The sequence below is a fragment of the Musa acuminata genome, chromosome BXJ2-1 (genome assembly GCF_036884655.1).
Source record: "Musa acuminata AAA Group cultivar baxijiao chromosome BXJ2-1, Cavendish_Baxijiao_AAA, whole genome shotgun sequence".
NCBI classification, from domain to species: domain Eukaryota; kingdom Viridiplantae; phylum Streptophyta; class Magnoliopsida; order Zingiberales; family Musaceae; genus Musa; species Musa acuminata.
The window spans coordinates 2,304,687-2,318,777 of record NC_088338.1 but is presented as its reverse complement, the minus strand read 5'-3'; the positions used below and the strand labels follow the sequence as shown (position 1 = coordinate 2,318,777).

Here is a 14,091-nt window from a genome sequence, read left to right as displayed (position 1 = left end):
TAAATATGAGCAACATCTACTTGTTTATTATCTCTCAATTGTCTCATTGCCTCGACCAGTCGCCCAAAGCATTACATCAGAGATTTAGAATAGGATCTGATAAATAGAAATACCATCATCCATTTGCATCAGAACTAAGAGACGATAGAAAAATAATAATGTGACCAATACTTCAGTATTACATGGCCGACATCTTAGTATCAAATAACTAATATCTCAATGTTATGTTCACTTCCATCATGTGTGGCTGACATGATGACACTCTCCAAATGTTACTGACCCGTTACATATTCTCTAGATTCGATTTAACACAATTTCACTTGGGTTGGGGAATACGTGAAACCATCCCCAACATCAATACACGTCTATCAGTATAATGATCCTAAGTCACACTACAGAAGGTTTCAAGTGCGAGATTGTCTCATTCAATTAGTGCCTTCGGCTTTACCATTCTCGGCTCCTCATCGACACCTAACTCCCAAACTAACTCAAGCATCAAAGAAATTTTACCTAATACACCCCCGACTTAGTTTTGTAGGATTCGACTTCTCCTGAATTTGGTTGTTCCTGATACCAACAAGAGATAGACATGAAATGAGATCTCGATTGGCTCCGAGTCATATCCAACTTGGGCAATTGAATTTCAACTCATCATTAATTGATTCTAAGAAAGATATGCACAAATTTCTGTCAGATATGCTCAAAATTACCAGAAAGGAATGTGGATTGACACCTACAGCTTACATCCCCTCGTCTTCCGACTGAGCTCCTCCAATTGCTCAGACAGTCTATTAGGATCTTCAACCTTATCCACGTTTTGAAATTCATTTATGCAAATATACATAGGAAAGATAACAGTCAGTTCTCAACAAAAAATAAGCACAAAATAATTTATTATGCTTAATTACCTAAAAAAAATGCTTAGATGAGGATTGGAAGTGACTCAGACAGGTAGATTATTTGCTCTGATGATAGGCCTCTCCAGACTCAGATAACTAAACTAATCTTTTGACACATGCAAAGAACGAGCTTCTACATCTTTGCGTTGAATAACATTTCTTTGCTTTCCAGTGTAGACGGGTGAGAAAATTAGAATTTTAAACTGAAGACCGATCTAAGTTTTATTTTCTATAATTATTTTATATTTTTATTAATATAAATGGATGGATGTTAATATTATTTATTTTATATTTTGCATTGGTCAAACAGGTTCATTGAATGAGTTCTTTTTTCTTTAAGCACAAAAGAAACTCTATTACACCACCACATTCCAGAAAAACTGGTTCACGAGTTTTAAAAAAGGGAAAGAAGGAAACAAAAAAAAGAAAGGAGTGATTAAGGGTACTTTTGTCGTTTTGAATGTATGAACATTCTAGTGGAAAAAATAATAATATTGGTATGATATGCAGGAAAAAGATAAAAACAAGAATTCAAAAAAGAAAAGATCAAGTTGTGACAGGCACCTCATGATCCGCTAATTAAAGGCTGGTTGCGTTGTATTAGATCATCCTCCTTTCCATGCTTATCTAACTCAGACCAACCTTCTTTTCTGCCTTTTCTCCAATTCGTTCCACAATATCTAGTTGTCCACACTGCATGTGTCCTATCAGAGCATGCCACTGAAAGAAGAAGAAGAAGAAGGCACAAGTAGAATAAACCTCTCATCCTCCGCTAAATTCTGTAGAATCCTAGCAAACTGCTCCTCCCCGATTCCAGAAGTTGATGCTAGATACAAGTTGGAATTTAGCAGTCAGTGGCCATATAGCAAAGAACAGAGAAGAGAGGTAGAACCTGGATATGCCAAGTAAATGGAAGGCTTGCATTGAACATATGTAAAGGTTCCTCCATGACCGTTCAAGTCAAGTCAACTTTCTATATTTATTTTTATTCAAATCGCATGGACAAATCGACTCTGTAGCAGTGAATTCCTTGAGGGTATTCTTTCCCACACTTGGCTTCAGTCTGTATGAGTGAACGCTTGGATCTGTTTAGGAAAGCACAAAAGCAGATCCACTGCTTTATTCAATGTATAAAAGTAATATACGCTTTCTTACCATATCCCACTGGAATAATTGCAAGTGTCATCCCCCATACCCAACAATCTTGATTCCTTAATTAGTATAAATCGATCCTCATGAGAAATCACTCTAATCATCCATACTGGCATACTCTTTGTTTCTTCAATTAGGGTCTTCCTGTGAAGGTGGTATTGTTGATGCTTCTCTCTAACTTCTCTCTTTTTCTTCTCTCATTTTTGTTTCAGCTTTTCATGTTGCATTTGATCTGTTGATCTCATTCCCCTATCTTGAGTGAAGCATGATGGTCTTTCTGATTCTTCAGGGGCTCTCTAATGATTATTGTGCTTATGTTTCAGTCTTTGAGGGAACAAAATTTGAGAATGGAAGCTGCTGTAAGTGAATCCAAGTACGAGTGTCTGCTCTTTGGTGAGTTCAGACTTCAGACACAGTTATATTTGATCTGATCTTTAATGAAGCCTTACATACCTATTCACTAATTTTCAGATTTGGATGATACCTTATATCCTTTTAGTTCAGGCATCTGTGTCGCTTGTGGCAAGAACATTGAAGGTAAAATTTAGCTGCAGCAGCATTACATCTGATTCCATAAATCCAGTCTCTTCTGATTACTTCCATTTATCTGAAATGAATTATCCTGGTCTTTCAAGATAAATATATAGCCAGGCAATGAGTTATCACACTGATCTCAGGGTTGAATTGTGTTGAACCACAGATTACATGCTGCACCATCTCCAAATAGAAGAAAGCCAAATCCCAGAAATGTCCCTGGAATTGTACAAAGAGTATGGGACAACAATAGCTGGTCTTAAGGTGTGAACTTCTACTTGATCAAGAAGCATGTCAAATTAGCCGTGTGATCCACTGAATCTTCTTTGTTCCTCTTTTTGTTGACAGGCACTGGGTTACAAATTTGACAACGATGAGTTCCATGCATATGTTCATGGAAAATTGCCATACCATACACTGAAACCTGATCCTTTGTTGAGGAATCTGCTTCTTTCAATGCCACAGAGAAAGATGGTAAGCGAGAACTGCGAACTCGAACAAGAATTCTGGTAATTTACTCCTCTTTGATGTGATTAACTGCCATCTTTTTCTCAGATCTTCACAAATGCAGACAAAGCTCATGCTGCAAGAGTTCTAAGCAGGCTGGGCCTGGAAAACTGCTTTGAAGGAATCATATGCTTCGAGACACTGAATCCAACTGAAAAGGTCACTACTACTCTCAGAGACAATGTATCAAACACTGATAGGGCCAATTGCGAGGGAAGAATACTCTGCAAGCCATCTTTGGAAGCCATCGAAACCGCCATGAGGATCGCAAACATCGATCCCAAGAAAACAGTAGGCCACAATTTACAGATCACTTCCCATATCCATTCACAATCGGACATGAACTGATTGATAGTCTCCGGCATGCAGATATTCTTTGACGACAGCGCAAAAAACATTGCAGCAGGAAAGGCAGCAGGTCTTCATACTGTCCTTGTAAGTCAATACTCCCCCCTCTTTCTCCAGAGTTTTTAAGGATCATGCAGCTTCTTCTCCTAAAGCAAACAAAGCAAGCATATATCTAAAGATCCACAGGATTCACAAGAATCATGTCACTGTTGGGCGATTGTGCAGGTTGGGAGGTCAGTGCCGGTACCAGGGGCTGATCTTGCACTGGAGAGCATTTACAACATAAAAGAAGCATTGCCTGAGATATGGCAGGATGGAAAGCAGACGAAACCAGTTATTGCGGCCACCGCAGTGGAAGAAACCACAGTCCTTGCATGAGCATCATCATTGGAGGAATCAATGGACAGCCATTCAACATATATGACAAGTATGGATATATAACATTGTACTTGGGTTATAAGCATTGTGGATGCTTTATATGCTCTTGGTCCATTTTGGGAGACCAGAGTGTAAACTTCTCTTACTTTTCTTAAGGCTCTCATGAACAATCTTATCCTGGTGTCAAAACCCACCCTCACTACTGATTAAGATTATTGATAACTAATTTTAGATGATTCTTCAGAAACCATCCATGTTGTACAACAAATAAAGATTTTGATTGGACGACCAATGATATTAAAAATTAAAATGTTTGGCAAGCACAATGTATATTAAGTTCTAATCTCTCCTCTCCCATACAAGTTGGACTCAGCTTGATATATAAAATTTAATGCTAGGAAGATCTTACTTAAATATTAATTAAAAACCTAATGAAGAGAGAGAGAGGTAAATACAAACTCACAAACTACTCTAATGAATAGAAAAAGGCAAAAACAAGATTTAAACTCAAAAACTACTTAGTATTATTATGATGGGCATCTTAATTGGATGTTGTAAATATTACATGTTATAAAAATTTAAATTGTTAGGTAAGGATAGGCTCTTACATTAGTAAATTATAGATAATAATATTCTTTTAGAAAAAAATTATAATCATAATGCATGCATTTATACCATAATTGCTTCATAGATATCCAAATACATAATCGAATTTGGATTTGGATTCTCAAACAGGTTTCTTACATGTTCTCCATGCAGTTCATGTAGTAATGCTTGCAAAAACCAAAACAATTAATCAACCAAAATGATAGCAACCAATCACATTGCCCTACCTGCAAGTCTCTTCATTAACTTGCATTGATGCCTATGAGACTCGGATGGTCAAAAAATATTAAGGCCTTATTGGCTAATATTGTTATGATAGAAGATTAATGCATGATTCAAGGGACACACAAGTGAAACAATTAATCAAGTTGTAAATGTACATTAATCATAAAAAAATTATTTATTTTTTACAAAAGGTAAATGGATTCGAGCACCTTATGATATAATTCTTCACTAAAGCAATCCTTAGTGGATCTTCAAAATTATCTAACCGTGGGTTGATCTACTTTAGATGGAACAACATATACACCATAAACTTAAAGAAAAAGAGAAGAACATCATCATATAAAGGTTTCATCACTCAATGCTTTTCTATATGCAATAGCAACAAGAAATTGAGTTGGGAGATGCAACCTACTAAGCTTTTCTACACAGATGAGTGGCAAATAGTCTTAATTGTTTCAGATGAATTACTGAAATCATCAAGAGACATCCTGTCAGGGTGATTCATAGAAAACAGCAGAGCATTAATCAATGACAGATGAAATGGTCCCAATCCAATGTACACAATAGTAGATAACATTAAACCGTAAAAGAAAAAAAATCTAAATGCCCGAAAAATCACATGCTCAAGAAGTTGCATTATGTTATCATATCATGTAGCAGCTCTGATATTGCCTACAATAAACGAAGAACTTCCATGAACTGATTAACCAAGACAGGAAATATCAGAGTAATGACAAAGAACACATCCAATTTTACTATTGAAGAAACAAACCTGGAGGCAATAATCTAACTCTATGGTCAATAGCTACGGTTTCTTCTTTTCTTAATGGATGCCGAAGAAAGAACCAACATTTCTGGAGGTCTAACAGATCGTCACTCTTACTGGCAGAATTCTTAGAACATACATGTTGCCCGGTCGATGCAAGCAAAGAATCAGGAGAGCATGCATCATAAGCAAATAAATATTCTCAAAAAGGAAACAGAAACTCTCACTTAACAAGAATAGAAACAAAATTGTGGATAGGTGATGGCACGATGCATCATAACATATTCTATTAAGTAGATTCCTAAAACAATGATCTAAGCTTATTGCAATTATGTTCTGGCACCGGAAGGAATATAACAATGAACAATGATGCGCCTTTTTCATCTGTTCATACGTGCTCTTTCAACTTTAGAAGAACCTAGAAAAAGCTATCTTTCGTCTTGAATTCATTTAAACCTATTGCTCATGTCAGGCCTCCGAGCATCGAGTCTGCTACTCCATTATGGTTCTTACCTATAACATATTACGTTATTGATGACTATATGTTGCTGAGTCATTCATATTGCTAACGTAGAAGTATTTAATAAAATAATTAACAAGAACAGATAATTGTTATGCCATTGAACATTATACAAAGTCCAATACCAGATTTCTATATATCAAGTACACGCAAAGAAAATCGTACAAATCTAGAGATAACATGGAACATGATCCAGCTAGCATCAACTGTTTCCACAAATACAACACAGACATAGAAACTTGAAATTTTAAACAGGTCAACTATCATCGAGCAGCTTCAAGGCACCAAGCTTGGTGACTGGCCATACCTTGTCCCACATGAAGTGCTTACACATTTTCCAGGGCAAGGTCGCGCCAAACATCTCTTTCAACTGGTTGACTTTCCTGATCTGGATGGTTAGAAACAAAATAAATAAATAACTAGCTATTGCGAGTAGGTCACTTTGACATTTAACCAATATAAGAAAACAATCAATCTCCAATAGCACAAAATTAAGAAAAAAAATTATTATGTTCATGCTCACCTCACCAGGCAGAATAGAATATTCTAGCATATTGGATGAAATTGGCTCTCGATGTAATTCAAGCACCAAAGTAATCTAACTGTTCAAATAATTCTTAAGGAACTTATGTACACCTCAAATCATGATTTTTTTATCGCAACTTTAAAAACGGGTGTCTCCTCTTGGAAATTTGCTGTACACCCTGAATCATCCAAGAAATCAGGTTGTACTATAATATTCTTTGGGTGTAACAAATCATGATTTGGGGTGTACACCCCATATTATAGTACCGGAGATTTGCATCATCAATAGCCAATGTCATGCAACATTGCATACACACCTTGCATGTTAACAATATTTTCTTCAATCTCCTTTTGTCATTCAAAATATAGATTCAATATAGCCGAAGATTTTACATTCTAGAACTTATTCACAATAATTCTAATTCTTTTCTTGTTGGTTCAAAATTGTAACACATATATTCAAACTTAATTTTGATTTAAAATCATTATTATTTTTGTACATCTATGCAGTTTTAATAAAAATAGTTGTTCTAGAAGGTGGTCACTATACTATAGTTCTTTAAAGTGTTAACCGCTACCATATGTATATAATAGTATTAGAAAGAGAGAACCAAAATCTGGATGCAAGCAACAGGTTCTTGCTAAAACAATAAAGCCAAAGATAAAAAAACAACTGGAATTTAACATGGTAAGACCCTCAATTACTTGAGGGAAACATCCACGGGCAAGCTAGAAGGAATTCACTATAAACAAATACAAGTACAATCTTCTCCTTAATACAAGGAGAAACACAACACTTTCTCTCCTCTCTTATGATAGGAGAAATCAGGGTCGCGCAACAGGATGTTGAAACTTCCCACATCACATGGGTCGCATGGGAGGTTGCAACCTCTCTCATCCCACAAGTGATTTCTAGGTTGCAACCGCCTGGGTGGTATCGAGACAAGCTCAGGAAATCCAAGTGTTGTGAAATTACTGTTCATGACAATAAGTAGGAATGTAGTTCAAGCAACATCCCGCTTGATCTGGGAGAGGGGACGGTTCCAAGACTCACTACAGCAAGTTTGTAACAACTGCTTCAAAACCATTTTAGTATCATCAATTTTATTTTTCCAAAAAAATGTTAAAATCTTAAATGGTTAAACCCTAACCTTAGGTTCTGCCATTGTATGGCCCTGACACTACTCTAGTTAAGATTATTCGTTAAAGAATAAGACATTTTGATATTAAGCATGTTAGTGAACATGGAGATTGTAACTTCTGTTATGATAAATTACTTGATTTTCTAATGAAGTAATTGATGATCTGTATTAGTTTGTCCACTTTTTGCACCTTTTGTTATGATAATTACTTGATTCTCTAATGAAGTAATTGATGATCTGTACTAGTGGTCCACTTTGGATTTGTTCCGCCAAGCATATGACCAACTATCCACCATGAGAACTCTACCACTAAGTATTATTGCAAGATGTGTCAACTATATAATCAATTTCCAAAAAGGATTTATCAAACTTGACTTCTTAATGAATATTAAATATCGGGAGTAGCTATTGACAATTATTTACCAATTGCAGGTTTGAGTTAACAATCACAGAACACCTTAGATCTAACTAAAATTACCTTCTACAACTAACATGAGGTATTAGCCATGAATTGGGAAAGAGCAAAGCAAATATTAATGCGGGTAAATAATTGGATCAGAGCAGAATCCAACTAGGGTTCAATCGGATACTCAGAACGGCATCTTCCGCTATACGAAAAAGGGGAGTAGTTTAGGGTTCGCTTACGCGCTTCTTCAGCGTCGTCGGTCTTGGCGACCATTACAGGCGGCAGCGGGATATCTGAAAACGCAAACAAACAAAAGAAACGTCAGTACAAGAAACGATCGGCAACGGGATAGATCGATCGATTCAAGTAGAATTAAACGAAGAGAAAAAGGAAAAGCGGGGTGAATAGAGCGAGAGGTGATACCATCGTCGGGGAGAGTGTCACGCATCCACTCCTCGTCCACAATGTCGATGAGAATGCCCATGCTAAGCTGCTGCTCTGCCATCTCCTTGGCCTTCTTCCACTCTCCGCCGCCGCCCTCCTTTCTTCCGCCTTCTATTTAGAACAGTTCGAGTTCAGGGGATACAAGCGGATCGGGTTTTTTGGGATTGACGAGTCTACCCGATCCGACTCCTTTAAAACGGACCTTTACTATATCCCATCCGATACGGGTAGGAATTATTTAGATATTTATATTATTCGACCGGTTTAAGATAAATTGGAAAGTTAAATATGAAAATGAGTGACTTTTCAAGGATATGTATTATATAATTTTATATTTTTTATTAAAATAAAAATTATCTAATAATCGATGCAAAATGGAGTTTGATAGGCTACATTTGGTATCTTATTATATTAATTAATGCATGCACGGGCTAATTACAAATTACTTCCACACCTTTTTATTATTTTGATGCTAAATTTTAAAAAATTATATTAGAATCTTTATAATTATAAAAATAAAATATCTAATTCCATTTACCCTAAAGTCATTAGTTTTACGGAAACACAAACGATAAGCAAAAAGATAATTTCAACATCAAAATTATGTTTTTAGTGGTGACGAAGAATGATATCGTTAGAGTCGCGGGTGACTGTTGTGGATGAGGAGGAAGAGCGATAACACTAGATGTGGCAAAGGGAAAGGAGAAAAAGGACGATACAAATGTCGACACTCTTGCATCTACATCGACGTTGATGCAAATGTAAAGCAACGCTGTTTTGCATGCATTACATCCGCGTCGTCCTCTTCCTCTTCTCTTTTTGTTTCATCTTTTACCATCACAACCCCCAACGATGTCGTTGTTTGTCACCATAAAATATATAACTAAATTATTAAAATTATATTTTTATCCATTATTTCGTGCTTCTACGATAAAATCAATGACATTAAAATAAATAAAATTATATATTTTATTTTTATAATTATAAAAAATTTTAATATAATTTTTTAAATATATAGACCGTAATGGTAAAGAGATCTAAATACAAAAAATAATTAATAATTAACCATACACTAATATATACTGAATGAGATGTTCGTTGCATTTTGACATCAATATGACTAGAAGGATAAGCCATTAAGTAAATGCATTTGGTGACCAAAATTCATACACAAAGCTTGAATTTTTCTCGTGCAATCAAGTTGACCACATCACAAGATACACAAACTAACATAGTTTGGAAATATATGTACATATACATATAAATACATGCATGATCTGATTTGAGATAGTTTCTACCAATACAGACACATGCATACCTTCCCCTTTGGGGCTGCCCCTTTCGACAGCTACCAGGCTTCCACGATAGTAGAGATGGCATGATGCTTCTCCTGTCTCTCTCACGTACTGTGTGAGAGATGCTCTCTGTGCAGGTGGTGGAGGAGGGCTTACTGGTGGCCGACGTCAAGATCTGGCTGCGGCGCAACACTGTACTTGATCCGATCTCGATCCCTTCTCAGCTCTCTCTGTAGAGATATGCTCTAAGAATGTTAAAGTACAAGTTCTCAAAACACATGGCAAGTCAGGCACTGTTATTGTATACATCATGGCTTCAAGAGGAGTCCTCAGAGTGGCCTCCTCTGTGGATGATGGCGATTCCTAGGATGGGATCATGATATTGAAGACATGGATAAGGAGTTCTCGTGTATGTCACCTACACCTACAACAGGAACAATACACCTTTTGCAGATATAGAACTGGATTTGCTGCCAAATCTTGTTATCAATAGTTAGAAGTCTTACTGGCTAAACCAGCAAACATCTTATCATAATCTATATTAACATTGTCTTGACAGCACCTGACTTGAATCGTATTCTATGATGCAAACTTACTTTATTTGCAGCACGTTGTTCTCCAACCCAGTGATGTTGGTGAGCTGTGAAATCCGTGTTCCGCCATGTTTCACTGCAAGTTGGTACAGATAAATCTAGTTAGAACTAGAAGTTGGGCTGACGAGAACGATGGTGACTGTGATTCTCGAAAGCTTTGTTGTATGAGTTGAACGGATCTACCTGAAGGGTTCCATGTGTTGAAGGAATGATTGACTGCCCTCAACTGATCCAGCAGCACAACAAGCTCTGCATGTACATGTGGTTTGGAAGGCTAAGAAAAAATCTGTGAACAAGCTTCAAATCAGTGATAAAACTGCGACCACTACTCATAAAGAACAAGAATTCATAAGGTTTTTCCAATCATTTGATAGTTGATCCATAAAACAACTATTTGCAGCAAAAATGTGGAAGTACAATGCTTATGCTTGTGGTAATATACTAATATTTATTGCAACCTCATTTTGCAGGCACATCAATTTAGCTATGTGGCCAGGTTGATGACAATTCCATAATAACTAGAACAGTGACATGCTAGGTATTTGCTTCAAGGATCAGCCAATCTGATGTTAATAGGACCAAAATACTTTTAGCATAGTGATTCCTTCAGGTGACTACAACTTATGATGGATATTGGAAATGGATGCCAAGGAATCTGATCATGAGAAACTTCAGCTAGTCTCAGATTTACAATAAATTATGATATAACTTCTTGACTAAATTAATCTTGAACAGACTCAGAAACTTAAGATTTAATTGCTGAAGGACATCCAGATTGGAAGACAATGGATTGTTACCTGAACATGTTAGGGAGATCAAAAGATAGCAGTAGTCAGTGCATCTGCTTGAACACAGCTCTGAGGAACCTCAGAATACTCGTATGTGCAGAATGTTTGACTTCCAAACCCCTTGATTATGATACTGCAGGCCACCATAATGAACCCAGGAGGCTGAATGAGTTAGTTTCGGAGACTCTATAGGACATATTATCACGCACAAATATGTAAAGATACCTTTTCCTTGAAATATATAACAAAATTGTGACCGCGGTAAATGTCACAAGTAGTTTCATTTTTTTTATGAATACCAAATATAGAATTTCACAAGGAAAAAAGAAGTTAGTGCCTTGCAAAACCAAATCCATTCTAAGGCAAACCTAATCAAGTAATTATTGGTGAAATCATTAACACAGGGAATAAAATGAGTGCAACCACATTTTGGGCCATTTGTGACTATTTAAAAGAAAAAATTACATCTCCCTGACTACCATGTGCAAGTCAAACTAAAAGATAATTTACAGTTGGAAAGACAAAAACAAGTTCTCAGATATGGCATGCTTATGACTTATTATGTGACCTTCAGAACAAGCCTATTTCTGAAGAACTGAGAGACAGATGATTAGGATTCTAATTAGCAAGAACGAAGACCTTTAAGAAGCCTATTGCTAATAATTAGAGAACATATGGATGCATCTAGCAAGTCAAAACCTTTTGATGTTGAAGAATTTCCTACTAACTGTCCTCTACATATTGATTATAATGACTGATTTTATTTTGACCCACCTCATTAATAATAAATAATTAAATATACAAATTGTATGAAGAATTCAATAACTTAAATGATCTCACCGATCCGAAAGTATTAGAAAATCTTAACCATTGTTTCACAGTGACCTAATTGCCCAATGAGTTCAGCTAAAAGAACCATAACGAGACCTTTTCCAAGTCTAAAGCTGTTATTTTAAGTAGCACCGTCAATAAGCTTAGATAAGATATGGTGTTACTATGGTAAATGAAAACTAAACAACATATATGATATTATATATGACAATGTCAGATTTTTTTTTTCGAGTGTTTGAATAAATAGTTGCTTTGATTGATTAATAATAAACAATAATAACTAATGAGCTAACATACCTAACTTGTTCATAATGAAATTATATTTTTTTTATCAAATTAATCAGTCGAGAATAAAGAGAAAAGAACAGCAAGAAATTTGAGAAACAAAATAAGATCATTCTATTAAATATTAATATTATTAATAACTGATGCTTAATAAAAAAAATACATACACAAACAATCTCCATCCCTATAACAAGCAATTCAAGGTATCTGCACTTCATAAACTTTGGAGTTAATATCTTTTTCCTTTTTGCAAAATCAAGTCAATTACAAAAAATTAAATGTCGAATTAAAAGAATATTAAGCAGAAAATATGTGATTATAGGATATACTATAATCCATGAAGATGAAGTGGAGATTATAGTGCTTACTACATTATAATGCTTACTGCTTGATGTTGCCTTTGACAAATAGTCCAAGTCCAATCATGGTGACATGTATAATATAGCTGTCTTCACTTCCACAATGATCAACATCACAATGCAAGCTAGGAAGAGGTAAACAGGAAACTACACTTATTGTACTACCACCTTCAATTTGTCCTCAATGACAAGTGTTTCCCTTACTGCACTTCAGTAAGAAAAAATTTCTTTCATGCATTATTTTAGGTCAATCAGAACTTAAAAGGAGACATGATTATTTATAAATCCTGCTTGCTTCTGAAATTTGAAAAGATTAATACTTTAAAATGTAGGAGAAAAGTTTTCAACAGTACAACACTTCACTCTTGTATTAGATAGATACGTTAAAATGCAACTATGCCGGATTTTTCGAGTTTTAAACTGCAACTATAATACTTCGCTCTTGTATTGGATAAACATTTTAAAGTTTAGAACCATGCAGGATTTTTCACAACAGCACTTGGAAAAAGATATATCTGAAACTTCTGCAAATGATTACTAAAGAAAAGGACATGTATACTTCAAAGAGTTCTACCTATACAATCACAAAGGTAGCATCGACAAATACAATAGAGTATGGAATTGCAACCTTTGGGATTTTTTCCACCATCAACCTTTAAATTAGGGAATACAACTAGGCAAACTAAGAGGAATTGCATTTACCAATTTCAGAAGCATCAACTTATCATGTGGTTCTTTTATCTATAAGTTAACACCTAAGAGTGTAATTTCTCTACTGACTGATTTAAAAGATTGCATAACCATCCAGAAAACCTTTTAAGAATGGAATCTTATTAATAGTTGCCTCTAGAAAGAAAAGATTGTATATATCACATAACTTCATAACTGCTAAAAATTGTCATTTGTTATCCAAACTAACAAGGTCACCTAGCTCTGTAACTTCGCAATTCATAGACTAATATTTTATCAATATTCCAATAGGAGGAAATTATCCAAACAGATAATTAGAACTGGTGGCTACAACTGACATTTGTCATGCACAAATACTGATATTAAGTTTCCAAGCATGAAAATTTTAATTGTTAAGCAGAATCATGGAAAATGGAAAAAATTATTACAAAAAGCATTACCCTCTATTCTTTTTACTCCATTATTGTTGCACCAAATAGATAGCCATAAGAATATGAATACTGAGAAAAAGCAGCAGAATAGCCTTGTTATAGCATTACTGAGGAAGAACAAGAAGTATATTATTGTAAATCAACAAAGCTTTGCAAACCTTGTAGAAAGGAAGCATTAAAAAAGAAACAGAATGGCAACAAACGAATGAGATTGCTGAAGTAAGGTTGGGGAAAATCAGACACCAATAACACATCAGAAAACCAAGACAAATGAACATGTATGACAAGCTAAACAAAGCCTGATTTTCACAGAAGACCAAGAATCACATATGAAGTAGAACATCTTTGATGCAAACTCATTCAGACA

The 14,091-nt window shown here is 35.4% G+C and overlaps 2 protein-coding genes across 3 annotated transcripts; one reads left to right on the top strand and one right to left on the bottom strand.

Annotated features, from left to right (window-relative positions):
- Nucleotides 1–135: 135 nt before the first annotated feature.
- LOC103987253 (anaphase-promoting complex subunit 13-like) lies at nt 136–8,593 on the bottom strand. 2 transcript variants are annotated; one of them, XR_010481555.1, is made up of 7 exons: nt 8,432–8,593; nt 8,248–8,301; nt 6,243–6,323; nt 1,659–3,809; nt 1,464–1,592; nt 711–805; nt 136–567 (listed from the first exon to the last, which is right to left on the bottom strand). XR_010481555.1 is itself a non-coding variant. In XM_065092123.1 (3 exons), exons 1-3 carry the CDS (start codon nt 8,511–8,513, stop codon nt 6,262–6,264), a joined length of 198 nt encoding a protein of 65 aa, XP_064948195.1. In that variant the 5' UTR covers nt 8,514–8,592; the 3' UTR covers nt 6,008–6,261. The 2 variants fall into 2 exon arrangements, 1 of the variants encoding a protein (XP_064948195.1); XM_065092123.1 differs by lacking the exons at nt 136–567; nt 711–805; nt 1,464–1,592; nt 1,659–3,809 and having other exon boundaries at nt 6,008–6,323; nt 8,432–8,592.
- Nucleotides 1,614–3,818, top strand: LOC135597906 (uncharacterized protein C24B11.05-like). The gene is made up of 8 exons (XM_065091409.1): nt 1,614–1,784; nt 2,341–2,410; nt 2,523–2,588; nt 2,752–2,849; nt 2,934–3,059; nt 3,141–3,383; nt 3,462–3,527; nt 3,666–3,818. Exons 1-8 carry the CDS (start codon nt 1,614–1,616, stop codon nt 3,816–3,818), a joined length of 993 nt encoding a protein of 330 aa, XP_064947481.1.
- Nucleotides 8,594–14,091: the final 5,498 nt, after the last annotated feature.